At 31.9% G+C, this 27,793-nt stretch overlaps 1 protein-coding gene across 5 annotated transcripts in view; it reads left to right on the top strand.

The window, feature by feature from the left end:
* LOC148598659 (uncharacterized) overlaps window positions 1-27,467 on the top strand; it is a 48,728-nt gene extending 21,261 nt beyond the window's left edge. For 2 of the 5 annotated variants that reach the window (XM_088562218.1, XM_088562220.1), the window contains 12 exons: window positions 627-720; window positions 1,177-1,246; window positions 9,699-9,815; window positions 10,162-10,252; window positions 10,844-10,919; window positions 11,762-11,856; window positions 12,458-12,587; window positions 13,474-13,556; window positions 14,093-14,172; window positions 16,687-16,777; window positions 20,847-22,694; window positions 24,835-27,467. In XM_088562218.1, coding sequence (XP_088418344.1) covers window positions 627-720; window positions 1,177-1,246; window positions 9,699-9,815; window positions 10,162-10,252; window positions 10,844-10,919; window positions 11,762-11,856; window positions 12,458-12,587; window positions 13,474-13,556; window positions 14,093-14,172; window positions 16,687-16,777; window positions 20,847-22,679 — 2,760 coding nt within the window. In that variant the 3' untranslated portion in view covers window positions 22,680-22,694; window positions 24,835-27,467. Of the gene's footprint in view, window positions 1-626; window positions 721-1,176; window positions 1,247-9,698; window positions 9,816-10,161; window positions 10,253-10,843; window positions 10,920-11,761; window positions 11,857-12,457; window positions 12,588-13,473; window positions 13,557-14,092; window positions 14,173-15,699; window positions 15,791-16,686; window positions 16,778-20,846; window positions 22,695-24,834 lie in introns of all 5 variants that reach the window. The other 3 variants (XM_088562217.1, XM_088562219.1, XM_088562221.1) reach the window with 2 other exon arrangements.
* Window positions 27,468-27,793: the final 326 nt, after the last annotated feature.

The raw sequence follows: 27,793 nt of genomic DNA, 5'->3' as shown, positions 1-27,793 counted from the left end.
AATTCTGACTTGAAATGAAATGTTCACACATCTGATTTCCTTGGTTTTTACTCAGCTAAGAAGACGTTAGGTCTAACCCTTGAAAAATCAAATGATTAATTTCTCCTTTTTTGAATCAGGGAAGGTGTGGCTGCAAGCAAGAATTTTCAAATTATTGACTTATGCCTCTATGTACAATTTTCTTATATTTTGAGGTAAATTAAAAAAAAATAATTTTACTAAATTGTAGTTAAAGATCTAAGTTTGTGTACGGATAATATATAAAAAAAATTGTGTAAAAGGTACTGTTTTACTACCTGGTATAGGAGGGAAGTAAAAAGGCCTAATGTCTTTTGGCAGGGAGCCAAGGAAATCCTAAGTTAATATAATTCTATTGATGACCTGTACATGTATATATGATATGGTTTTTGTGACACAACCTTTACTTGGTTGTCTCCTTCTAAATTTTATCTCGGTACGCCTTGGTCCATCCTGAAAACTATAAAAATCTGTGGGCTGTCATGAAACATGAAAATGACGATTCTGCAATGGCGAATATGTGATCCTGAACTTGATGACTCTGACCCAATTGTGTATGTGTGGCGGACATGGTGACTGATGAATTATGGGAATGATTGTACTTACAGCAAGACAAAGATACCAGTGAACAGGGAACTTCCATTGTTGACGACGAGGATGGACATCTGATATATCAAGCTGGCGACTTGCTTCAAGCTAGATGTACATCTATTTTCGTAATGTTTTAGCCTAGAATTAATATTTCATGTTTTTGTGCCTGCTCTCTTTGGACCATTCTATCATGGAATTGTCTGCCCCTTGTTTTGCTTTTATCTTATGTTTTTGTAGCACGGTTTGAATACAAACTGTGCTTGTGTTGTTTTACTTATTTATTTATTGCTATATTTTATCCTCACAATTATTTTTCAATTGGGGAATTTACAGAAGAAAAAATATTTACTTCACTACAAAAAGTCAGCCTTCTAAGCACAGAAGAAAACTGTTTGTGGAGGAATGCAATGATATTGTGAAATCTTGTGTTTTATGCATGACTGGCTGACAATGCCTTGAAAGGTTCTTTTTGCACATCACAACACTTGAGGACAACATTTATAGCAAGGGGGGAAGTGTAACACTAGTTGTTCATGATTTTACCTGCTACATATTGACTTTTTTCAGATCAAGTTGTTTCAACTTTAGGAGAAGGGACATTTGGAAAATGTGTCGAAGTCAAGGATCTACACAACAGGTGAGTGAATTTGTATTTAAAAATTCCATTAACCTCAAAGCCTTTCACAAAATATGGTAGTTGAAGAAGCAAGTATTCTGATGTTGGTTATTATTTTACTGGTAGACTATTTCACTTTTATCTTATACAAATTACTTCAAGTTTGATCAAGTTAGATGTTTGTTTCTGGCTGGAAGATCTGTACTCTCAGTTACTTTTTGACTGGAAGATCTGTACTCTCAGTACCAAACTATTCTCAAGCTCTGTCCTACTTACTAGCTTTCATTCTTCGAGGTTGTGATTACTGCATTTTTACCAGAGCAAATGTTTTTGGCTTATTCTTTGTAGTAGCCAAGTAGAGACAGACCATCTGTGCTAAAGTTTACGTTATCTGATTGAGAATTTCTACCTGTGTACAGGTGTAGATGGATAATTAGTAAATATTTATAGCTTAATCAGCAAGTTCTTCTTCCCCTGTGTCTCTCTCAACTTCTGCTTCTATTATTAGAACAACCTATGTTGTTAGGGCTGTATTTCCTTGAAAAAAAAAAACATAAATCATATGTTCTTGTATTGGAAGGTCTTGTAATTTTTATCTGGCTTGTATGGATTTTTTTTTATCACAAAACATCTTGATGAAATCCATCATCTTTTGGAATCAGTGAAGTTAAATAAAATATGTGAACAGATTTTGACCTGATGGTAACCACTCAATGGGGAGATAACTCATGAACAATTAGGTAATCTTGGGATAGGGGATATCTTGTATGTGATAGGAGTGAGTATGGTAGAGTATTTTGTACAATTATATAATGGCATGAAACAATATCTATCCACTTGGGGAACCTTTGTTTTAGGATATGTATGAATAACTATATGTCCAGTTGGATTACCTTAGAAAATGGGTATGCAGACCCAGCTTGATAACTTTTGACTAGAGATATGCTGGAAATAATCCCTATCAAGTTGTATAACAAAAAGATACTGGATTTAAGCATTGAATATCATCATATATAGTTGGGTAACCATGTAACAGGGGAGTGTAATGGAAGAATATCATCTGTAAACTGGATAACCACTGTATTGTATGGTCATCAATCATAGATTTGTTTGTTCCTTTAATGAATGGCTGATTACAGTATAATTGTATTTTCTAAAGAACTAATCACTCAATGTTCAGCATGCTTAAGGGTATGTTACACTTGGATTGATCAGTGGTTTTATTTTAGTAGAACCATTAAGACAGATGAAGGCATATCAAATATCTTGATTTGTTTCATGAGTAGATTCATGGACAGGAATGATGATTGAAGTGTAAACATCCTAGCTCAAGTGGTGTAGTGACCTTTACATCTGTCTGGTAGTCTGTCTCCATCAGACTACTTTCTGGTTTCCAGGTGATGATTTATTAACTACCCCAATCCAATTTTTAAAACCTTGATACAATGGTATGAATCATTTGATACTAGTTCAGTTCAACCAAATATGGTTAAGATTTGATATCAGGAGTCATGGCTTCTTTGGAATACTTTCTTACTTAGTCCTCTTTATGCTGGTTTGCACATAAGGTTGTCAAGTAAGAATTTGGAATACAAGGTGTTATAACTTGTTACTTTCTCTTGCTTAGTTTGGGCAGAAGTTGAGGTTAAATACTGTGTGCTGATTTCTAGTTACTTTCTCTTGCTTAGTTTGGGCAGGAGTTGTTAGATTAAACACTGTGTTCTTATTTCTGTGATTTAAAATGCTATTTAATGACTTGGTAAGGAGATTTAAAAGCAACAGTATCTATTTTAGAAAGGATGAACTTTCAAACTATTTAAAAGAAACGATACTGTCTTCAAATTTTTAATATGCACCAAATTATTTTGTTCGTAGTAACACATAGAGTTTCTATAGAATTTAATTTTGAAAATAAATCATAGCAACAGACATCGTCATGACGACAATGTTGACATCTGTAATACATAATACTGGTAGACCGTGTAATTTTCTTATCTTCAGTATTGAATTTCATTATTTTTTTACATAGAAAATATTATCATACCATACTCAATGATTGGTCACCTTTTCTGTCAAAATTTTGCTGCAATTATCTCTGTTCCCAATGGATGGATTTTGATTTCCAAATTGTTGCTAAAATACATTTTTAACATTTTGCTTGCCTTATGAGCACCTAGCACCACAACATACACAACTTTGTGTTTACTTCTAGTGCTGCCTTTATATTTTTTATAAAAAATGAATCAATTTGATTTTTATTTTCCATGATTTTTAAACCCATGGAACATTTGATTATACATGTATGACAATTTGGAAATAAATGCTCGAGCATTGATTTCTGGGCTTTCTACAGGAAATACTTCAAGGTGAAGCACTAGTAAATTGAATTATTGTGCAGAGTTAAATTTACAGCAGTATATATTGATTATGGTGCTGTTGATACAATTGAAACAACAGCTGTTGGTAAAGAGGTTATAAGATACTTGGTAATTGGAAACAATGGGGAAAACAGGATAAGACTTGGCATCGTTCACAATCAATACTCAAATGTTCAGGTGAAGACTATTCACTCAGATACATGTGCAGATGAGGTGTGTGTATTTATGACATAACTGAGAATTGTTGTGTTTTTACTAGAGCTGTAAGTGGTCAATTTCTGACCTTCAGCTGTTTTCATTTTCCAGAGACTTGGACCTTTGACCCTTCATAATTGTTATTTAATTGGAGACTTAAAATTTTTACTTCGATAGTCCATTGGTTAGTCCAGGACCTTTCATTCTTGAAAGAGAATCACTTTCCTATTTGTTAGTGATAACTAACCCCAGTCTGTCCCAGAACTTTTTTGTTTTTAGCTACTAGCCTGAAACTTCAGTTTTGGTGCACCTGGTCCATGCACCCTGTTTTCAGTAGAGTCTGTGTTACTCTTTTACTTTTGCCACTTTGTATGTATTACTTCGGTCCCAGGATTACATTCTTTTGATTTCCACTGGAATCTTGGTTATCTTGATTACTCTTTCAGTGATTTCTTTTATATTCAAACTAGCTTTTACCCCTTTTCTTCATGCCCGGTCAATATTTACTGGTTTTAAGATTAGGGCTAGTACTTGACAGCACAGATTTTTATTAAGGCTAAAAATATTACCTGTGTTTCTGCTAACCCTACCAACCCTAGTCCCAAACCTTGAAGTTTTTTAACCCTTTTTTGGCAGTCACTATTAAAATCTGAATGTTGGACTGAAACAAACTGGAAAAAAAAAATAAATAAAAAGTTCTGCCTACAAATAAACCCTTAATAACCAACCCTGTTTTTTAGAGCATGTTAGCAGAAACATTATTTCTGTTTTTCTTTGTGATGTCAGCCTTTGTTTTACTTTATCCTCTTGTCTGTTTCATTTCCCGGCCATCAGTTGTACACATTCGACAAGGGAGGTAATTCTTCCTTGGTTCCAATATAATTCTTGATAATTGATATTGAATGATCCTGAAGAAGAAGTACTTATCAGGCCATCAGTCTTAATGCTTGATCAGTAGCCTTTTTTCTTGTATTGCTTTTAGAGTTTATTGGTCTGGAAATAAAATCGGTGTCAAAATAATGCTTAAATTACAAAGATAATAAATAAACAATAGATTTTCTCAATTGACAGCTTTCCTTCAGGAATTCATACCTATAGGTTTACAGGATAAAGAAATAATAAAATGCATGTTTTCCTAAGGTGATTCGAGTTCTGACAAGTTTCTCTGAGTCACTGCAGTTTGAAGAGGAATCAGTGTTGGCAATTGTATGATCAATTAAGTGATTCATCTTGTATTAATTATCTACAGTCTAGCAGATGGCTTAATCCTAGTGTTATTAATTATCATAATCACTTATACAAATGTACTATCTAATGCCATTGACTCTATGACTGCTCTTCCTGCTCTTCCTGTGGTGACCTATTAGCTGTATTTATACATACAATCTTTTGACTAATGTATTATAATATGTGATATTTCCATCTGTCCACACATCAATAAAAATGCTTGACCATTATTGAAGACTGTGTGGTGACCTGTAGAAAATTGTTTGTTGCTTGGTATTTAGTGGATGACTGTCTACTTGGCAATCAAACCACATCTCTTGTTTTATATTTAAGATCAGAAAAGTCTTAATATATTATCTCAATATATTAAGATCTTTAAATTTATGTTGACAGAGGGTTATGGCTGAAACACACGCTGTTTTAAGAAGTCAAAATATAAATTTACATGTCTCAAAGTGTTTCTGAATGACCTTTTGATGTAAGAGAAAAGATATTACTCTAAATTGTAACTTCCAATTTTTCAGTGGAATGAAAATTTAGAATGAACACAAAAACAGAAAATGTATGATCTTTAGTTGTGTTATACATTAGTATACTTGTAATGAACATATTGTGAAAAAAAAATCCTTGTGAAGTCTTAGAGCATTCATTGTATCGTCTATAAAGGGATCAAGACAGAGCTTACTGTTGTGCTGTAATTCATGAAGTTTAGAATGTTTTTTGACACAGCCAATTAATCAATTGATCAAACTGTTTCCATTCTTTCTATATATGCAATAGATAGAAATCCCAGAAAATTTTCTCAATAATTTTGCTTTATTGGTCAAGTACTCAGCATACTCAAGTATCTATCAATGGCCTACTTTCTTCTTTCTTAAAAAATTATACAGGCTCCAAATTTTAGGGTAAATTGAGAAATTGCTTTGTTGGTTAAGTTAAATTCTAATTCCAATTACAAACTTTCTTAGATGTATGGACTATATTCATTAGAAATCAATTTACTGTAGCCACAATCTGTATATTTATCAATTGATACAAATTAGTATACTCCAAAGGAAGTTTGTGGGGGATATTGGTTTCAGCCTGTCTGTCCGTTTGTTGGATCCATTTACAGGGATGATTTTTTTTCCTGCTTTTAAGCAGAATTCTGCTATTTCAAATGTGGGTTTTACCATTATGATTCTTTTTTTACTGTTTGTTTCCTTCCAATTTTGCCAGTTTATGCTTTGTTGTTTACCTCATAAAATCATCCATGTATTTTTTAATCAGTTTTCAAGATTGTTATGAATCTTTGTGTGATGTAATATATCTGCATGGAGATGTGCATCTGTCGGGTATTGTGTTTGGGGAAAAATTGTAGAAATGATGGCAGTTTTGTTTTACATTTTTTTCATCAAATCTTGGTCTGATGCTTTGTATGAAACTCGATGGAGTGTTAGATTACCATATGTGAAGAATTTATGTTTAAAGTAAATTTGCATTCATATTCTGATATTGTGTTGTCAACAACAAAAAATTGTAATTTTTAGGTTTTAGTTGGGTGTTTTAGAAATGACAGCAAAGTTGTGTGTTGTGCTTAGTCTGTCCCCCATAAAAATTGTATCCAGATTGTTTCTCAAATGGCATGGTTCTGCGGGCTGCAGAGATATTAGTCCCATTAGGGGCAATGTCTATGATATTTTTATTACATTTTAGATATCAGGTTTGTTGTCTGTCTCTCTGTGTATGTTTCTTGTTTACAATTAATTTTTGGGTTTAGATTTTCATATTCATTGGATTTTAATGAAAAGTTGCTTCTTGAAACATGTATACTTCATATCAAAATTTTCATTGTATATGATCGGTGTATTTACAGTGTATATGATTGGTGTATTTACAGTGTATATGATTGGTGTATTTTCAGTGTATATGATTGGTGTATTTTCAGTGGATATGATTGTTGTATTTGTATTTGCCCTGATTTGTCCTAAGCCTAACATTTACAAGGAATTTAGTAAGCTGTTCAGTTTAATGACATTATAAATAATGTCTTTTTATTACTAATAAGTTTCAGTTTACTTGAATTTACTTTACTTTAAACATATTTCATTCAATATTATATTGGGCAGGAGTGTAGGTCTATTCAAGCCCTCTCCATACAAGTTACATGGAAGATTGCATGCCCATTAAGACTAATTAATATCTTCAACAGGTTTTTTCATTTGCCAAGTGGTTTTTGCACTGTTTACAAACAAATTGTTCATTCTTTGAACTGAACTGGCAAAGGGTGTATGAACTAAATATAAACACCGATTCCACTTATATGATATCTGATAGATTTACAGTAGTGCCAATTAATTTCAGAGAAAATAACACTTGAAGTTGCTGATGTAAAAAAATTCTTTATGTCATAGAAACCTGTGTTTTTTGTTGAGGTGGTAGTTGCCATGGAAACCTATCTATTTCCTGCAACATTCCTATTTTATCTGAGAATGTTTCATCTACTGCCTTATCAATCTTGGTTATGAAAAAGGCATCAAGTTTTATGGGGCTCAGCACAGGGAATTTTTCCAGAGATTGGAATGTTTTATTGTTCTACTGGGACTTTGTTAATTGGATCTAAGTTATTTTATGGTATTAAATTAGAAAGACCCCACCTGTGATCAGGAAAAATGCCATTCAAATCCCCCTTTTTTAAAAATTCACTTAGATTTTTAGGTGCAACACACCTATTCCACTGTTCCAGTTTTATACCATAGCTAATTCTATCTTGTCTGTTCATGTACATGCACATACTAGATAAGCTGTGTTTATATTGATGCTCAGGGGTTTAATTATCTATTTTGCAGTGCAGGAACCTTTGGTTTTTGTAGGAGGTATTTTTCATCATTTTGTTTAATAAAAATGTATGAATTTTTAAAATTCTGCAGGTACCTTTCAGTAGTTTAGAAGGGTAAAAGTACCTGTTACTGCCTCTTAATGGAAGGCCTGAATGCTTAGGATGACAATCATGATTATCTAATTGGGTACTATTTTACTCGCTACAGAAACACAAGAAATTCTGTAGATAGTTAAGGAGATTGTCATAATATAAGTTGGCCAGAAAGAATATATTATTACTGTAGAATAATAGAGAATAATTAAGTAGCTTAGTCTTTATAAAAATCAGACAGAGGTTGATTCATGCATGTCAAAAACCCACCAAATTCAGTTTAATTTCTTGTTTAGAAACAGTAACTGTCTTAGTTTTTCATTTGGTTGTTGCACTAATGAGATAAAAATTATATAGATTGTACCTGATATTGGCACATTTTGCAAGAGTTATCGTTCTTGATTTTGTTTGATTTAGTTGGTTTTAGTGGGAGATAAATGCACTATTTTCTAAAAAGTGCAGATCTGAGTACAGAAATTATTATTGATTTGTCAAAATATAGCATGTGTAGACTGAAAAAGCATAATTTATTTGGAGTTTTTTTTTCTGCACTATGAATCACTTTACCAGTGTTCGAATTTTATATAGTCTGGTACTTAAATCAATCAATGTAGCCATATCCAGTCGTATGACAACTGGATGGTTCTGACTTTCTTCTCTGCTTACTGGTACAGATGTTCTAGCGGTAAGGATAAAAAGTATGTGCATGCCACTCCCACAACTTGCTTGTTATGCTTGTTTACTGTTGACTATAATCATAGTGCAGTAATGCATTTACATAACTCTTTTGTGTGTTGTTATTCTGAGAATTTCTTACTATAATTAGCAGGAGAAAATCAGACAGCAGTCAATGGCAATGATAATCTCTCTTGGTTTCCAAGGTGAAAATTTTACGAAGAAGAAATTGGTTAGCAAGTTCTTTTTATTGTTGATGTATTACTCAGTCTTAGAAACTGAAATATGAGGCTATCAAAAGTAGTATATGCTTAGTTTAAAATGGAAAAGTATGGTATATTATGGTTGTCAAGATGGGTTTCATATTGTTTTTGTCTCCAGAATGACCAGGAAAATCTATCTTGGGGTTTTTACTGAATAAAATGACAGGTTCATGTGGAAGTTTGAAAATTTCCTCTCTTTTCAACAGTCTAACATGGGAAGTCAGACTTTCTAGATTTTTTAATGGATCAATGCAAGCTTTGTACTAATTATAGTGGCACTCATGGTACTGTTCTTAGCTTGTGATAAATATCCTATAAACTACATGCTACCTTTTTCTGGTCTCTCCACTTTGGTCTCAAAACTTGTGTCACTGTGCTGAATTGCTTGAAATCCACTTTAACAATTTGTACTGATATGGACATGAATAATCAATAACCTCTACAAATCAGTTATTTTTTCATTGACCTATAATTGCTCTAAAATTTCTTTAAATTTTTGTTTACCTACAAGTAATGAAATGAACACTTGGTTCATAGTACAGGTAGCTAACTTCTGCATTATGATGTGAAAACTTTTCTCATAAGCTTTAACTGTATAGAAATTCGAAAATGAGTGGTAAATTGGAATCACCTTTTCCATGGTTCTATCTGTTTGAGTTTCATTTTTTATCTTTACTGAGAAGAGGCATAATGCAAGCAATTTGGTTGTTATCTGTTGTCAACTAACTGTTCAGTGGAATTGCATAATGTGTTAGGATATACCTAGCATGACAATGTGTACAACTTTATCTTTTGGTGACTTTACCTCTGATGTTTTGTTTCAGATCTGCAGATCATATTGCACTCAAGATAATCAAAAACATAGCCAAATACCGGGAGGCTGCAAAGTTAGAGATCAATGTCCTGGAAAAAATACGGGAGAAGGACCCGGAGGGTAGATAGTAAGTAGAACTGTTAATACTGAAAATATAACAAGGACCACAAAAACGTTACATTGTCACTTTCAATGTTGTCTTTGTCATGACACTAGAGGTTTTACCTGCAATAATTGAAGTGTATTTTAATGGGTCTTTATGAAATTGTACTACAATGTTCCATTCCATTATTTTTTTTAGCAGAAACATATAATAATGCTATTCTTTAGAAATTAGTACTTCTCAGGAGAGTTGTGAGAATATAACTCAGAAACAGTAAAAAAAAAATCATGCCCACAAGCATGCAATTGCAGATCCTGTAAAAGTTAACATGTTGTTATTATAACCTTTAAGATTTTTCCTTCTATTTCAGCCTATGTGTTCAGATGTTAGAATGGTTCGACTACCATGGTCACATGTGTATAGCATTTGATATGCTAGGTCTTAGTGTATTTGATTTCTTGGTAAGATTTATCATATATCAAACCAAAAACAGTGAAAATAATACATGTATCAGTAAACACATAACAGAATATTTATTGTTTTTGTCACGTCTTTAAACATTAATATTTTTAGCGCTTAGTGTAATATTTAATTGTGTTAGATAAGTGCTATATAAAAACTTTGTAATAATAATAATAATAATTTTTATTAACACTCAAGACTTTTATGGACTGTGCAAATTGGTGTTATTCCTTAAATTATCATCACCTAAATCTTGGTAAACTATCCAATTTTTGTTTTTGAATGGTCAAAATGGTGAGTTATCCCATCAGAATCATTGTTTATTAAAAAAATACGTTTTGGATTCTCCTTGTCTTTATCACAACTACAACTAATACAAAATATCATGTTACAATTGCAAGGAAACTGAGAGAAAACATGTTTGGTTTCAGCACTGGTAAATTGAGATACTTATTTCTTCATGATATTTTGCTATTTAAATTCAAATTCGATGATTTTTATTACACTTAAAAGGACAGAATTCCTAGTTCAATTATCTTAAAGCTAGCTGGGATAATGTTTAACCATTTTGTTGATTTGTTATTTTACAGAAAGACAACCATTACATACCATATCCACTAGACCAAGTACGACACATAGCATATCAACTGTGTTATGCAGTCAACTGTAAGTAAATTGCCTGTAAAAGTTCCAAACTAAGGAGGTAGACCTTGGGTAAGGGAAATAAGTCTTGAAATTAGTGATATATTTTTATCATATTCAATTTCACGGAAGCCTATCAAGCCTTCATTTGTAACAAAATGAAATCAATTTGTTACTGTGATGCTTACTTGAGATTGATGTAAAATGCTGAATACAAACATTCCAATGATTTGTAGGAGTTGTGTCCCTTACCCTAGGTCTACCTCTTAGGTCACCTGTGCAGTCCTGATTAATGCTTCCTGATTAACTACTTATTATTGCTATCCAGCAGTCCTTTTCACATCAGTGTAAAATTAGTCATAATCGTATATGTCATAATAGATCAAAGTATTGTGTCCTCACAACTTAAGACAATTTTTTACACGATATATTTTGTAAAAAGAATCACAGTGTGAGAATTATTTCACAACGCTTTGACAACTCTCATTACAAGCTGTTTCAGGTGTTCTGTATTTATTTGTGGGTAAAGAGGTAGGTTTAGTTCAGAGTGTGGAAGAGATGTAAAACTTAGAAATAGAAACATACCTCTTGGCACATGTTTCTTCAATATGAATTTAATTTAAATATGATTTACCATATCTATGGAAAGCACACACTTTATATCTACCACATTTACTTAAGAAATATTGAAATTTGCATACAGAGTTAATTGTCCATGGCATAGAAATGATTATTTTTGACTTGTGCAATGTTGATTGAAGTAGCCCTAATCCATATATGTTGAATACAAACTTCACAGTTATTTATAAATGTGAACACTTTTGTTCATTTTTATGTCACATGACTATTTTATTTTCTTCTTTCAGTTTTACATGAGAATCATCTAACACATACAGATCTGAAGCCAGAAAATATTTTATTTGTAAATTCAGATTTTACCTCTGTATTTAACCCTAAAAAGGTAAGTAACTGAAAAATTTCTTATTTTGTTCATGACTTAGACCTTTGGAATGAGATTATTGTTTGCTGGACTTCTAGTTTGGAGGTTGGCACTACTCAGAAAAATCACAGATAATAAAATAAATCCATTGAAGAAGCTAACCTGTCAGGAACTATTTTAATTTGCTTTTTGGCACTGTCACATTTTGAATCCATATTTAACCTTGATTCCTCTTCCTTTTTAATCCTTGTAAAAGCAACCCTGTAATGTTTAAAATGTGTTTCTTAAATTGGATTTATTTTTTTGTTATTTGAACTCTTTGAACAAAGACTCTAGTCAGTAAGGGTTTTTATACCTGTCGTTCAAAATTCATTGTGAGGTCATCAAATGATTAAAGTGTCACTGAGAGGTTGAACTACTGGAAACGTGATATGAATGACAGTTGTACTAACAGATCTTAACTTAAGCCAGTAGTTAGGAGATTACTGAGGAAGGGCACAGCTTTTAATATGAAAATTGAAATATCTTTCTTTAAAAAAAAAAAATTGCATTTTCTCTCAGGTAGCTGTGTTAGATTCTGTTTCTCTAAGAAGTTACATGTGATTCTCTATTTGTTGTGTAGAAAAGAGATGAAAGGACAGTGAAGTGTACAGACATTCGGTTGATAGATTTTGGTTCAGCGACATTTGATCATGAACATCACAGTACAATAGTATCAACGCGGCATTACAGAGCTCCAGAGGTTATTTTAGGTAGGATTTTCAACTAGGAATTGGTTAATTCTTTTAGTGCAATGGATAGGGTTGTCTCACCTTTGCCCATTCTTGAGGAGCAGTAAAAATGGTTTTGAATAGTTGAAATTTAAAAAGATTTGTAATTAACAAAGAAATTAAAATATATTAAAACATACTCTCAGTTTTCAACTAAATTTTTTTCAAGAATATTGCCTGGAAATATGATTTTTTGTGAGGAAAAATTTAAATAGGAAGTCAGAAACAAAAGCTTTTCTTCCCTTATTCAATCTCATAGGCTAGCAATATTTTACAACTTCACAATTAGCCATGCAGAAATTGTCAGGATTCTTGGGAAAATCCACTTATTGTGAACTCTTAGTATTTAGAAAATACAAAAAATACCAATCATATACTGTAAAAGTATTAATTTTTGCTTTTTTCACAGTGGACAGAAAAGCATGAAAAAGAATCCTCGAAAAATTGATATTTAACACTATAGAACGCTTATCATTTTTTGAAACTGCAAAAAATTGATTCCCATGATAACATTCACTCAATAGAATTTGCGAAAACTGTGAAAATTATTATGTTTACAGTACATTGTAAATTTTGATATGTTGTGCACATATTTCAAGAAGTTACCTCTCATCAGCAACTTGGAATTGATTGATTGATTGTTGGGGTTTAATGCCTGAGCAGCAATATATCATCTATATTCAGGCGATACTTGGAATTGAATATGTAGGAAGATCTTTGTCCCAAAGCAGTTGTATAGAAGATGTATTCAAATTCAAAACTATTGAAATAGGGAGAATTGTTTGAATAATTGAAATATTACAGTAGTTATAATGTTTTAATGACTGAAGGATAATAGAAGTAATTAGAATTTATATATACTTTTCAGAGCTTGGCTGGGCACAACCATGTGATGTGTGGAGTATAGGATGTATTATATTTGAATTGTACACTGGTTTCACATTATTCCAGGTAAAGTAAAATAAACAAGGAGAACATGATGTTTTCATAGCAGTTTTAAAAACACATTCTAAAATATGAGGTTGCATTATAATCAAAAAGCAAAATTCATGGTTCTCAACTGTTCAAATGTATAAAACAGAATTATATTAAAAAAATTGAATTGCATTGATAGAGTAGAACTTTAAGAATGAACCTAGAAAATAATTTTTTTGGTGCAACAAAATCACACACAGACCTGGCCATTGTAATCTTACTTAATAGGAGCAATGAACCATCAACCAAAGAAAAAAAAAAATAAAGTAAATTTAAGCATTGATTTTTTTCAGATATTTTACAATTCAAATTTAAAGGTTTAAAACTGTTTTTGGAGTTTTGTTCAGTAGTTTTAAAAATAATCCCTCGTTGCATTTTTATGCTCCTTTCTTTGAAAAGTGGTGTCTGACTGACTGTTAGTCCACACTTTTGAAGACACTTATTAGTGCAACAGTTTATTTCAGGGTGCTGTAGTTAAGTCTTCTTACAATGTTTTCATCTCTAATTTGTAGACCCATGATAACAAGGAACATTTAGCCATGATGGAGAGAATCCTGGGTACATTACCCTACAGAATGATCAAAAAGACAAAGTGAGTAGATATTGAAATTTGTTTATTGTTTTTATGCCCCAATTTTAACGCTAGTGTTTTATCTTTTCTCAACAAGAAGACCTTACTTAGTTACGAACATGTAGCTGAAATTTGATTCAAGGTCACTTAATCAATTTTTTTTAGAAAGACGTGTGAATTTTGTCAATTTTTTGTAAAAGTGAAGTAAGTTTTAACTTACTGATTTCAGTTTTTTCTGTATATTCTGGTATAAATAAAATTTAATTCTACACTGTGAATTCAGCTATTACTGTAATTGATATTTTTGAGTTAAACAAGATAGTAGTTTTTGTGATGATTTTAGTGATTTGAATTAAAGATTGCAAGTTTTAATTTAAGAAGTATTCTTTACTGCAAATTGAAAAAAAAAATATTTATAACTACATGTAGTTTTAAACATGATTTTAGAAATAATATGAATGTATGTGCAATTTATAGTGAAATGTAATTGTGCCTTCATGAAATAAATTTAGACTTAAGATTTCATGGATTGAAAGATGACACGTAAATGTTGCAGTAACTCCTGAATTTGCAGTATTTTATTATTTTATCTAAGCATGCTTCAGCTGGTTCTAAATTTTTCCTCCTTGTCCAGGGTTTTTCTCTGCTTTATCATCTTCCCTTTTCTCAAACCTTCCTGAAATGTCAAATTTTGTCTGCTTTGATGAAAGAATATTTAAAAAAATGAGATAAGATTAATAATAGTTACTGGAATCTTCATAATATTAGATTATGTTGTTAGTTGTCAAAGACATGATACATATATTGAAACCATTTTTCAAAATTTTCTTCAATGTGCATGTATTTTGCGAAGATACTTGAAAAAATGCTAGTAAGATATATGTGAAATCCTTAACATCCAACAGTCCCTGCCATTCTCAGATCTACTGAAGAGCCACTTAATGTGATATATGAACCATTGCCTTCAAGTTTTCTTTACAATATCTTATTCATCCCAGCCATTGACCCAAAACTCCCCAGTTTCCTCAGTTCATGAAAATTATAAATTTATGTTTGAACATACATGTATTTATAAAAAAAAAATAGTAAGGTCATAAACTAATCCAGTGGTAAGGTACCTGTAAAAGTTAATGGCAGTGTCCAATTATAAATTTACCATAAGGGCTGTTAAGTGTCAGTCTCTGTAAGAATCAGGCAAATGGTAAAACATGGAATGAAATAGCCCACTACTTCCTCAGTGTAACCATCAGAATCAAGAAATAAAGACAGGCCTTTCCATATCATTTTTGTGAAATTAGTTATAATTTCATTGGAATGCACTTCATATAAACAATTTAGGGGTTGATAACCCTGTTAAATACCTCACTGTTATAACCTTTTAATGAAAAATGTCCAAACCTATCCAGTGAGCAGAGCTCAATGTGTGGTCATTTCATAGAGAAGACTTCCTAGTGGTTTGTTAACAATCATGTTTCAGATTTTGCCTGATTCTTACAAAGAATAATATCATTAAACTTGAATAGTTGTTTTTCTGTTGAAATAAATTAGAACAACAGACCTTTTCTGGCATGGCCGCCTCGATTGGGATCCCACAACCAATGCTGGCCGATATGTTCGAGAAAATTGTAGGCCACTCTATGTAAGTATGTTTTGCCTGCCTGCTCAGGCCTTGCCTTGCCTGACTGCTTGTGGCCTAACAACAGTTGCCCAAATGCTTTTGAAGTACCGCATGAAAAATTTGATTTTTTTTATTTTTGTAATATTTGTTTCTCTGTGTTAAATGTTGTTTGTCACTTTTGTTTTTGGTGTTATATCTCTCTATAAAGTATATACTTTTTTCGATAAAAATTCAGCTAAATTTCTCAATAAAATACGAGTTAGTGAAAAATTGATAAAGCAATCTATAGATCAGCTATGAATTATGTTTCAAATGTACAGAATTGTAATTTTTTATAATGCTGGCACAGTTCATGATAAAACCAAAAATGGGCCGATACTACGTAAGAATTAATTTTAAAAAGATACTTGATATTGAATTAAAATTCCCCCCCCCAAAAAAATTTACTAGTGTATTCAGAATAAACAACAATATAAAAAAATTAAATTCATGAGATTTTATTACCAAAAAGTTGGAAAAAAATTGTTCAAAATTTGACAGTCTAAATACTATTTGTGTATATGAAACACTTTTACTAGAATTCTGAAAAATAAGAAAATGTCTACAGATATTCTTCATAATTTATAAATATGTAATAAAGCAAAATTGGATAATTTTACTCTAAAATAACTGGAAATTTAGGTATAATGAAGTGTTGAATAACAATTTTTTAAAAATTTGACTTGTAAGGAAAAAAAAAGCAGCAACAAAAAAAACCAAATGAATCCTAAAAGAATATATTTCACCAATATAAGTAAGGTGAAGGTTTGGCAAGTGGGTCTGCAGGCAGACAGACATACAATGACAGAGAGAAACAAATCTGTTTGATAGCATGCCAGTAGAAGCATGGTTGTCTATAATGCCTTTTGTTTAACCAGGAAAACCAAGTATTTCTACCATGGCAGACTAGATTGGGACTGTAAAAGTAAGAATGGTCGCTACGTCAGGGAAAACTGTAAACCATTACAGGTAGGTGAAATATTATATGTAAAGGGTAGAGCCATGAAAAATTAAATTGTATGGTTCTATGAATTAAATCTGTTATACTGAAGAACAGCGTATTAGAATTTTAGAAAATTTCTGCTACCTACAGGAAACTTTGGCATGAAAATTAACTTTTTCTTAATTAAAATCAACCAGAACTTATAGTTATACTGTACAAATTCCGCAGGCTAAATTTCACTTGCCATGGGTGATCTAGAGCCTTGTGAAGAATTATTTTCATGTATATTTTAGGGAGGAAAAGTGATTAAAAATTGTAATAAAGTTAGGGCATTCAAATTGTATTGCCCTAAATGAACTACCGGTAAATACCAAGATCAGTATGCCCAGTAATTACTGGATTTGGGTTGGGTCATTTACAGAAATATAGACTCAGTCAGATGGTCAGTAATGGTTAAGTATATATATTTTCTCTCAAGGGTACTAGGATCATGAAATAATTAAACCTTTTGGATTTAAATGAAATTCTAAAACTTGATATAGAAGGATTATATAAGAAAAGTACCGAACAGAATATTTGTTTGTGTTTTCCCCTTTTTACTGCTGTCCTTAATTTTTTTTGAGGGTTTTAGAACCTGTGAATTTAATTTTTCATGGCTTTGTTAAGGTATTTGTGAAATGCAAATTCTCATAGACAGTTATTATGTTAAGATAAATAACCCATCTAATTCTCTTTCAATAAAGAATTGATGCATTTCAATCTTTTTAGCAAAGTTGTATTTATTTCTATGAATAAACACTATTAGATTCTTAAATATGAAAAAAAGATTGATTTAACATTTCTATAGTAGTGAACAGAAAATTTTCACTTTAAAATTTTGTAAATTTGTATTTCCAATACACCTTTAGTATAGCACAACATGTATGCACACTTAGTATTTGTCTAGTCACAAAGACTGATCTATTCCGATAGTCTAAAATCCTTGACATTATGAAGGAGTTTATAATATACTGTATAATCTCCTGTTTGTGATGTAAACAAACATGTACAAAACTGACTTACTAAATAGGCAGCAGTGGCATTGTTCGAGAATTCTAATCTCATTTCTCTGGGCAAGTGCAGTATTGGTGTGGGAAATTTGTTTATGTACTGGTATGGGAAATTTGTTGATGTACTGGTGTGGGAATTTTGTTTATATATTGGTGTGGAAAATTTGTTTATGTACAACTCTCCAGCCAGCAAATAGAAAACTTCTATTTCTGAAAGGATTTGTTAAATTTTGGAAAGCAAACTTTAACTGTGGGAAAGTTTATTCTCATTTGGAGTTTCCCTGTGGAAACTTAAAATTTTCAAGAAACCTAGAACACTGCAAAATACTGAAAAAAGGCATAACAATATGTAAGAACTGTGGCATTAAGACTTTAATACGAATTTGAAGGGATACAAAAAAATGATACATTGTATAACAAAATCAATGAAGTTATCTTAAGTTTTCAAAACATACTGCAGTTATAATTAAAACCGAACCCCTGTTGGGCTTTACAAATTTGTCCAGTTAAACAGTTGTTTGTCTGATCAAGGTTACAAAGTCATTTAAACTAATATTGATAGAAATAGAACAGATATGGTGTAACCTAAAAAATGCACCAGTGTATTTATAACCTAGATACAAAATGGCAAATTCTTTTAATAGGAATTAAAAGAGTATCTGGTTTTGACAGGTTTTCAGACAATTCAGGGGCTGGTTTAGACAGGTTTTAAGATTATTCAGGGTTTGGTTTAGACATTGTAGTATTATGATATTTGCCATATTGCCAGATGGCAGTGTTAAACATGAAAAAAAAAATTAGAACATTGTCCTAGAGCCTTGTATATGTAAGTCTGTTAGTTGGACTTGAAGATATGAAGTAGGTTTTGCCATGGAGATATGTATAGCAATAGATAAATGAATATGTAAATAGATTATCTCCATTTTAGTTTTGCATTAAAATAGTGGTAATGTGTAGCAAATTGAAAATAAGTACATGTAGTTCTGCTAGTACAACTAAATCAGCATAAACTACATTGGTAGTGAATACTGTATCTTAAACTACAAATGATATGTCTTGAGACAAACTATAAGCTAATTCAGTTTTTTCTTACATTTGAAACATATTTAAAATGTTTTTGGCACCAATATTTGTTTGATTGTTTTTATTACTGAATAGGGTTGGTTTAGATTTCCCTGGTTTCTTTGTTAAAAATAAAGTTATGTTCTCAGCTCCTGATTTATAAATGTTATATTTATGGAAATATAAAATGATATTTAAAAAAGACTAGGAAACCACAAAAAAAAAAAACCCAACATATTCACACAAACAATTTCTCTCTTTGTATCCTTTTTGAAATATGTACATATATGTGACTAAGTTTACAGAGAAAAAACTCTTCTTGAACATGCATGTAGTCACTGATGATGCCTTTAAAAACTTCATTAGTATACATGTATATAAAAACCATAGCTTTTTATAGATGTAGATTTCAGAAATTGTTTTATAGCTGTTTTAACCAAACCTCATTTGGATTGTAGAACTTGTTTAGTCAAGTTTTTGGTTTATTCAGGTTCAAAATACACTGTAATTGTTAGAAAAAAGATTCAGAAAGTGTCTGGTTTAGACAGGTTTTCAGTTTAATCTATATTCAGGGTTTGGTTTAGACAGGTCTCACTATACTTGTACAATACCTGTTGCAAACCCATGATTGTACATTACACAACTGTTATAAGTGTTATTCATGCTATTTATAGCCATGTTTTGATGGAATGTTTGCATGGCAGTTTTTATGTTTTTTTGTGTGTTAATTTTGCATGATTGTACATTGGTGTAGCTGCCTTGTTCGCAAATCCCTGTGTTCATATAACTGTCTACATGTCACAGAAAGGTCTGGCTTTGTAGAACATTCCAAACTGAGATGTACTGTAATTTAATTATTTGTTTACATTATCATTGGTCAATAAACTTATGAAACAAGAAATAAAATTCAATTTGTGATGTACTGCAACCATGCTATGATCTATTTCTAGTTTTTTATTGTCAGCTTTAAACATTTTTTTTTTTTGTAAATTATTGTAGTTTGAGATGATTTTATCTTCTGAAGAGATTTATGGATTGTGTATGAAGATATATTTTATACATATGTTAAAATATAGCAAAAAATTATGTGTAAGGTCAACACTTGATTCCCATGACATGTATTCACTATGATTGTTATTGACAGAAATTATTTTCTTATAAAATCCTACAAATTGTGACATTGTCAAACTAACATGTGTGATTATCAATTATATTGCATGTATATAGTGAGTTTTATTTGAGAGAGATATATAACTATGTTGGAGTGTAAGGAGATGTATATTACACTGTCACTTACCATATTACCTTGCCATACTGGAAATTAGCTCAAATTTGATGAGATTTTCTAAAGGTCCAAGGCTGTAGAGAAACTAACTTTCTCATGAATTAATTTTGAATGAAATGTAACAGAAGTGCAGCAACAAAAATGACTGAACATTATGTTATTTTTAAAACTTCCCCATTATGAAAAGATGAAATGGTATAACTATCTGAACTGTATGGCTTTGGACAAAATGAGGACGTTTTTAAAAATTTACTTGACAATGTTTTTCTTAGACATACATGGAATCAATAAAGTGTTTCAGGCACTAATTTTTATGTAAATTTTTACATATCTGATGATGATTTATGAGATGCAAAGAATTGATAATAATATACAAATTTGATATTTTATATATTAAACATATTTTTAGAATTGCTGTGAAAGAATCTTTTGTAATAGATGTCAATTTAAATTTTGATGTTATATAACATGGTAAATCCTCCAAAAAAGGAGAATATTCTTTGTTCTTTACTTTGGATTTACTTAAGGAGACATTATTTGATAAAGGTAACAAATTCTGTAAAGATAAATCTAAAATTTACCTCCCTAAAAATATTTCTTAGAATAGAAAATGGTAAAACTTTTACTTTCACAGTTTTTCTAAAACCATTTTACACTTGGTCATAATGGAGGTCTGTTGACATGGTTTTGTTCTTACAGAGTTACATACGAGACAAGGGCAGTGAGCATCGACAGGTTTTGGAAGTTGTTGAGATGATGCTGGAATACATGCCGACAGACAGAATGAAATTAAAAGATGCCATGAAACATCCTTTCTTTCGAGCAGTCAAAAAGCAACATCCAAATCGTTATCCTGAATATACCCCTACACCTGACAGAGAGTCAAGGTCAAAGTCTCGAAGGTCATCTAGGATGGATGATATCAAGGAAAAGCCTGGTGCTGAGAAGGAAGAAGAAAACGATAAGACAGATTCTGCATGTGCAGTACAGTGTGAAAAGGGTGAACTTATTCCTGATCTTTCCATTGATGAAGCAGATGATGTTCGAATGGAACATATTTTGAAAGACGAGGAAGCTAGGACAAAGTTGGAAAAGGAACGAGAGCCATTACAGAAAGGAATTAATCTTCCTGCATTAGAGGAAGAAAAATCTCATTCTGAACCAAAGGCTAGCCTGAAACCTCCAAGAAAATATGATGACAGTGAAAAAGATAAGCCGAAATCAGAAGAATCCAGAGCTATGGATGTATTTGACACTGAAATGAATCTTTTGAATATGAAACTGAAACATCTTAGGGAAGAATTTCAGATGGAGTCTGCAACAGATAAAAATTTGTCACCACCAAAAAACGGGCAAGGAGTGCCTCCATCAAAAGGTGTGGAGGATGTCTCTGCCAATAAGGGTGAGGTTAATGATGAAGTGGAAGCAAAGAAAAAATATAAAAAGATGAGTGATGCTGCCCTGGCTGATATGAATATGACACCAACTCAATTAGTCCGACAATGGCTACAAACTCCATCAACAAAATCAGATAAGAGTCCTCAAGGATCAATTAGTCCTGCTCCTGCCAGGAAGGACTTGGGTAATGTCAAAAGCTCTTCAAGTCCTACAAGTTCTAAGGGTGATGGAGATGCAGCCAATAACACAGATGACACTGCTGCAGGAAGACGCCGGAGGAGAAGGCACAGACAGGAGGCTCAAGTGCAGGACTCATTTGATAATGAGGAAACAGGCACTGACCTTGATGCCAGACTTGAAGCTAGACGAGCTGCACGGATGAAAAAGATGAGTCAGGACAACTCTCAAACTTCAAGCATAGATGATTCCGAGGCCAGTTCTACAACTGGGGATCAGAATAGGGAACATAGAGCAGCAGCCAGACGACTCCGTAGAAATAAAGTTGTTGAGCCAGACCCCCCACCTGAACCCAAGAAGCAGGAAATTAGTATGAGAAGTATTTTTGACTTTTTTAATAATAAAGCTTCACCCGATGTTCTTAAAGTTTACCCTGAATTATTTACTGACAAAAATGTTAAAAGTGACTCAGTCCCAACTGACAATTTAAGTACAGGGGTTTCAGGTGGTGACACATCAGAAAAGCCTCAGTGTAATGATGCATCTATTGAGCCAAGTGATAGAACAGATGATGCACTAGAATCTCAACAAGGTGTGGATACAGCTTCTAAAGATGAGGTTGAAATGGAACAATCTCAAGAGGAGGAAGTAAATTACATTACAGCTAGTGTTGAAGTTGATGAGTCGCCAGCTGACCAGACACAGGAAGTAACCCTTCAGATTGTTGATGACGAACCTTCAGATGCTCAACAATCAGGTGTTGAAAAAGACCTAACAATAAGTCAAGACAGTGATTCAAGTGGAATTCAGGATAATTACTCCACTGCAGAGGAGGATCCAAGTTCACCTGCAATTACAAATGACAGTGTGTCTGCTTGTGCTTCGTTTATGTGTGTGCCAACGCAGAGTATTAAATTTCCTGGAGAAATACAGACAGAGGAAGCCACTAACAGTTAATAGCTGCCAATATAGGTGAAGTGTGTGTTTGATTTTCATGAATGAAAGAATTACTAAAAGCATGTTTTTATGAGTGACATATTCCAATTGTTTGATTTAAAAAGAATCTACTAAATAATGTTGGAGTGTGTTTTGCTTAAGATGGAATTGTCTGCTTTGATTTTATGCTTAATTTGCTGCTCTGGAGAACTATATCCATCCAGTCACAGCTGGACTTACGACCTGATCCAAGATATTAGAAGGGGAGTGTTGTGGACTTAAAGAAATAAATTTAGTTTTTGACATGGACATCATAAGATTGAAGCAGACAGTTCTATATATAAGAAAGCTGATTGAAGTGTATGCCTGAAGAAGTATAGTAGCAGTCAGCATGAAAGATCAGTAGTTACTTCACAACAATATAGAATTAAAGACCACATGCATGATCATAATAAGGAAAATAAATGGATTCTGACATAAGAATAATTCAGCATGGTGTGACAAACCTTCATTCCCTGCTATTATCATTCTGGCATGTATTCCACATCATTTCAACATCAAACATCTCCTTATTTGTCTCTTCATGTACTATATATTTCCGTACTGAAACAGTAAGCTATAACATCATGTTGTTAATCTCAATCTCTGAAAATAGTAGCCGATTGAGAAGTTACCTGATATTAGATTTTACTTGGTTTAAATTAACAATTTACATACATGGACATTACACAAATTTGATGTCTTAAAGAGGTAGACCTAGGATAAGGGACATAATTCATGAAATCAGTGATATGTTTGTCTCATATTCAATTTCGCCAAAGCCTCTCAAGCTTTCGTTTGAAGCAGAATTAAATGAATCCAAGTTAATTAGGTGCTCACAAAAGATTGATGTAAAATGCTGAATACAAATGTTCCAATGATTTTTAAGAGTTGTGTCTCTTACCCTAAGTCTACCTCCTTAGTAGTACTATTCATCCTGCCATTTGTACAACAAGTTCTGACACTTAAACATCTTAAAACACACAATCCCATTTGATGTACTTTTTCATCTAGGTGTTTGACTGTAGGTTTACACTTCATGCTGTTCACAATAACTTTGCATACATGTAATCTTATGTATAATGCTTGTTGTACATGTATATGTAGTTCACCATATATTAGAAATTCACAAATAAGTAGTGCTTTCATGTTGATGTTTAGCAAAGAAGTTAATTGCATTTGGAAAATAATGTAATTGATGATTAGCCATATACAACAATAAAACGCTGACAATTGAAAAAAAAAGAAAAAAATTTGATCAAGTATGATTTAAACTACTAGAATAAAATGTGTTTTCTCAAATATGATAAGCTGTAGAAATATTACATCATAAAATACAATTAAAAAGTAACGAAGAAACACAATATTTTATCATTAGAAAATGGCTTGATTTCTGATCATAGGCTGATTTTTGTATTTGCAAGATTGTATAGATATATGAATCAGCAATATGCATATTTGATGTTATTACCTAATAATTATAAGGTTTTATCTTGTTTATTAAATATACACATATTTTTCTCTATTTTCAAAATTTATTCAGGACAGGACGATCTATTGCACTGTCGATGTACTATTGCACGATGCAATAGTCTCCTTGAGGAGTCTATTGCACTGACCCCATAATGACCTTTATCTAAGCCTTTTGATTGGTTGAACTTTTGTTAGGCGCTTCATTGAATTGGAATTTACACACAAAAATCTTGTGTGTAAAAACGTAGATGTGACTCTCATCTGCCAATTCGTAAACATGGAGCGGTCAATTTCCTATTTCTGGTCGAATGGTTGTCTCTTTGACATATTCCCCATTTCCATTCTTTATTATATCTCATAGACAAATTAGGTAATAAAACAGTTATTAAATGGGTCGGATGCAATAGACCAGAACATTTGTCCTTTGGTACCGAGAATGATCAAGTGTTCTGGTCTGTTGCATCCAACCCATTTAATAACTGTATAATATTGTGATTTTAATTTTTAATATTCTTTTTATTCCTAGGGAATTAAATATATAAAACATATAATGCCCAAATATTATTGCCACAAATTTCCCACCTGATAAAAAATATATATATATATGATTCCTTCACTGTTTTTATATAGAATTGGTCGTAACTTTTCTATTTTCTCATTACAGCGCTACATGAGACAACCAGAGAATCCTGAACACCAAGAATTTTTTGACCTCATCAGTTCCATGTTAATGTATGATCCGACCGAGCGCTACACTCTTCGTGAAGTCTTCCAAGCCCCTTTCTTTGCACCCCTGTTTAAAACTGAGCAAACCTCAGATAGTAGTGATAGGGACAGATCACACAGTACCAGTAGATGACTAGAGGAAACCAATGAACTGTTACCCGAAGAACTGTAAAACAATTGTCACTTCCTATTTTAGGTTACCAGTTGTAAAGTGGTACAAAGGACAGAGACTGGCTTAGGCTTGCTCATGTTGAGTATAAATTTTGTCAGATTGTGCAATGCCTTAAAGTGATGGCTTTATAACAGTGGTTTGGTTGTGTTCCTTTGAATGGTGCTAAAAATTGACCCCAATGGTCAGTAGAATCAGCCCGTTGATCATAGTCGAGGCTGGAGACCCCATAGAGGTGTAGTATAGATAACCTGTTTCAATGTGATGTGACAGGAAATTTTTGCAGTGAACAAAAGTTGAGGTTTTGTATAAATTTTATACCAGCATCAATTTAAAAAATCTTCAGTGCTAAAATGTATATTATGAGCCTATGTGTATGAAATGTTAATGCCTGGAAAATTAAATTTCTAGATGAACAGCTCACAAATTTTGTTTCGCAAAAATTTCCAGATTGTACTACTGGAATAAGTGTAATGTAAAGTGTTCAGAACATATTCAGGTAACCCCATGATATTGTCTTTGCCTTATTCATTCACAACTATATTTTGTCTAAAAATTATCTATGATATAAATCTACTTACTTTATGCTTTGATAGAATCATGAATTTGGTCTGATTGATATAATGGGAGTATTGTACTTTGTGGTACATGGATTGTTGAAATATTCGTGATTTTTCAAGTGTATATGTGAGGTCAAAAGCAGTCACGTAATTAAATACTGTAATTTAGTTATTATTGTGACCGAGTCATTTTACATGTAGTAATGCAATTTTGATATTCCTGCTTTTGCTATTGCTATTTTAAGTCGGTGACATTTTTTTTGGCAATAATGTAAATATTGCAACAATATCTGAAGTTACGATAGCATTAATATTTTTCTATAGAAATAAAGTGATGATTTAGTCAATTGATATTAATTTTGGGGTAATACTTCATTCGTCTCCTAAATTCCCTGATTATTTTGGCTTAAGCCTGCTAAATGTTGTTTTGAAACTGGGCATTTTAACATTGTGTCAATTTAAATTGGAATGCTGCAATATGTTTAGTGTTTGTACAAAATGTAATATAAACTACTTGTAAAAATTGTAAATAACGGACTGTAAAAAGGTAACTTGATGTTCATGGGAAAAAAATTCACTTGGCATGATGCACAGCCTACAATAACATTTAATAATATACCTGAGCAATGGAATTAGAAAGAAAAATGAATGAATGAATGATTTGTGATACAAAATATATGTTTGCGTGGTTTTAATGTAAGTTTTATGATATTTATTGAAAAAAATATTTTATGTATTTGATGTGACATAATTGAGTTATTTTATGTAAATTTTAAAACAGGAGTGAAGATGAGCAAAGCTCACAGTCTTGAACAAAATTCTTAGTATTTTATAATTTTTTGGTTATCTTTCCAGTAAACCACAGATTCATGTTCCATTAACTAGACAAACAGGAAGTAGAATTAGTGAAAAGTCAGTTCCTATTAGTAATAGAAAAAAATTATGAAAATGTGATAAAAAATTCAACTGGATTTGATCACGTAGATTGAAAGTGGGCCTAATTTTAAATTTTAGAAGTGTTGAAAGTATTTTTAAGGCATTATCCATGAATCTCTATTCAAGTGTATGGTTACATTTTGTATTTTGACATTTTTTAAAACATATTTTCTCTAACCTTGCATCAAATTTAATTGAAAGTTCGTTAAAATACAGACATTATTTTCTTCTGCTTTTCCAAATCCAGAACTAACTGTTCCATTTTTTCTATAATTTTTATGTTAATTCCAATTTTGCTAATGTCCGTTTTTTGTTTTGTTGGTTTCATAAAATCATGGCTGAAAATAGAGAAAAATGTAGTTAATAGTTGGTCAGGATTCTTCTGGATTTCATTTTTCATCTAAACCATCAAATAGCAATGATATAATCTCTCATTCATTTATTTATTTATATGTATCATCAGTCCTTTTGCACTGGATGTTTTTTTAGAGCTTTGCATCCTTTCAACTCAGCTTTACTTGCAGGAAAATAGAAACATCTACTATTAAAACAAAAACACTCTAATGAAAAATACTGTCTTTTTATTTTTAGCATTTTTCAGCTGATGCACTGTTCTAATATAATTTTACAACCAAATTTTCATAATTAGCAGTTTCAAACTCATAAAAGATGGAATTCTTTCAATTTTCAATTCAGATAAGATTATGAAATCAGCCGCATTAAGAACATGCTTTTAAGTAATTAATTTCATTGTTACCATAGTTACAATTTGCAATGATTTCAGCAATTTAAAAAAAAAATACTGTGCTAATGTGTGTGTTTGTTGATCATGTGATAGTCACATGACTTATTGTATGTGCTGAATGCTGGTGTTAACCAGTTATTAAAAAAGTAAGAAATTCTAAAGCTTTTTTTTTAATGACCATTGATCAAATTATTAAGTTTATTATCTCAATATTGTGAGAGTAAATGATACACCAACTCCATAACACACACAATAAAAAAGTATTGGATGTATCACCAGTTAAGTTTCCGATACTGTACAAATCATCAAGTTGAGAGTTGCACATACAAAATGAAATCATTCATGACAATTTTCCACATTACCAAACAATATTCCAATAAAATACATACTGATGTCCCGTTAATAGGAAATGTCTTAGACATCATAGGCAGATCCAGACATTCAAGTTATGTGTGGTGTAAATTGAAAGTTGAGTGAAGTGTGGCAA

This window comes from Perna viridis, chromosome 14, assembly GCF_037379345.1.
Source record: "Perna viridis isolate PV_CMFRI_1.1 ecotype Kerala chromosome 14, ASM3737934v1, whole genome shotgun sequence".
Lineage (NCBI taxonomy): Eukaryota > Metazoa > Mollusca > Bivalvia > Mytilida > Mytilidae > Perna > Perna viridis.
The sequence above is the reverse complement of the archived record's forward strand: the minus strand, read 5'-3'. Positions and strand labels throughout refer to the sequence as shown.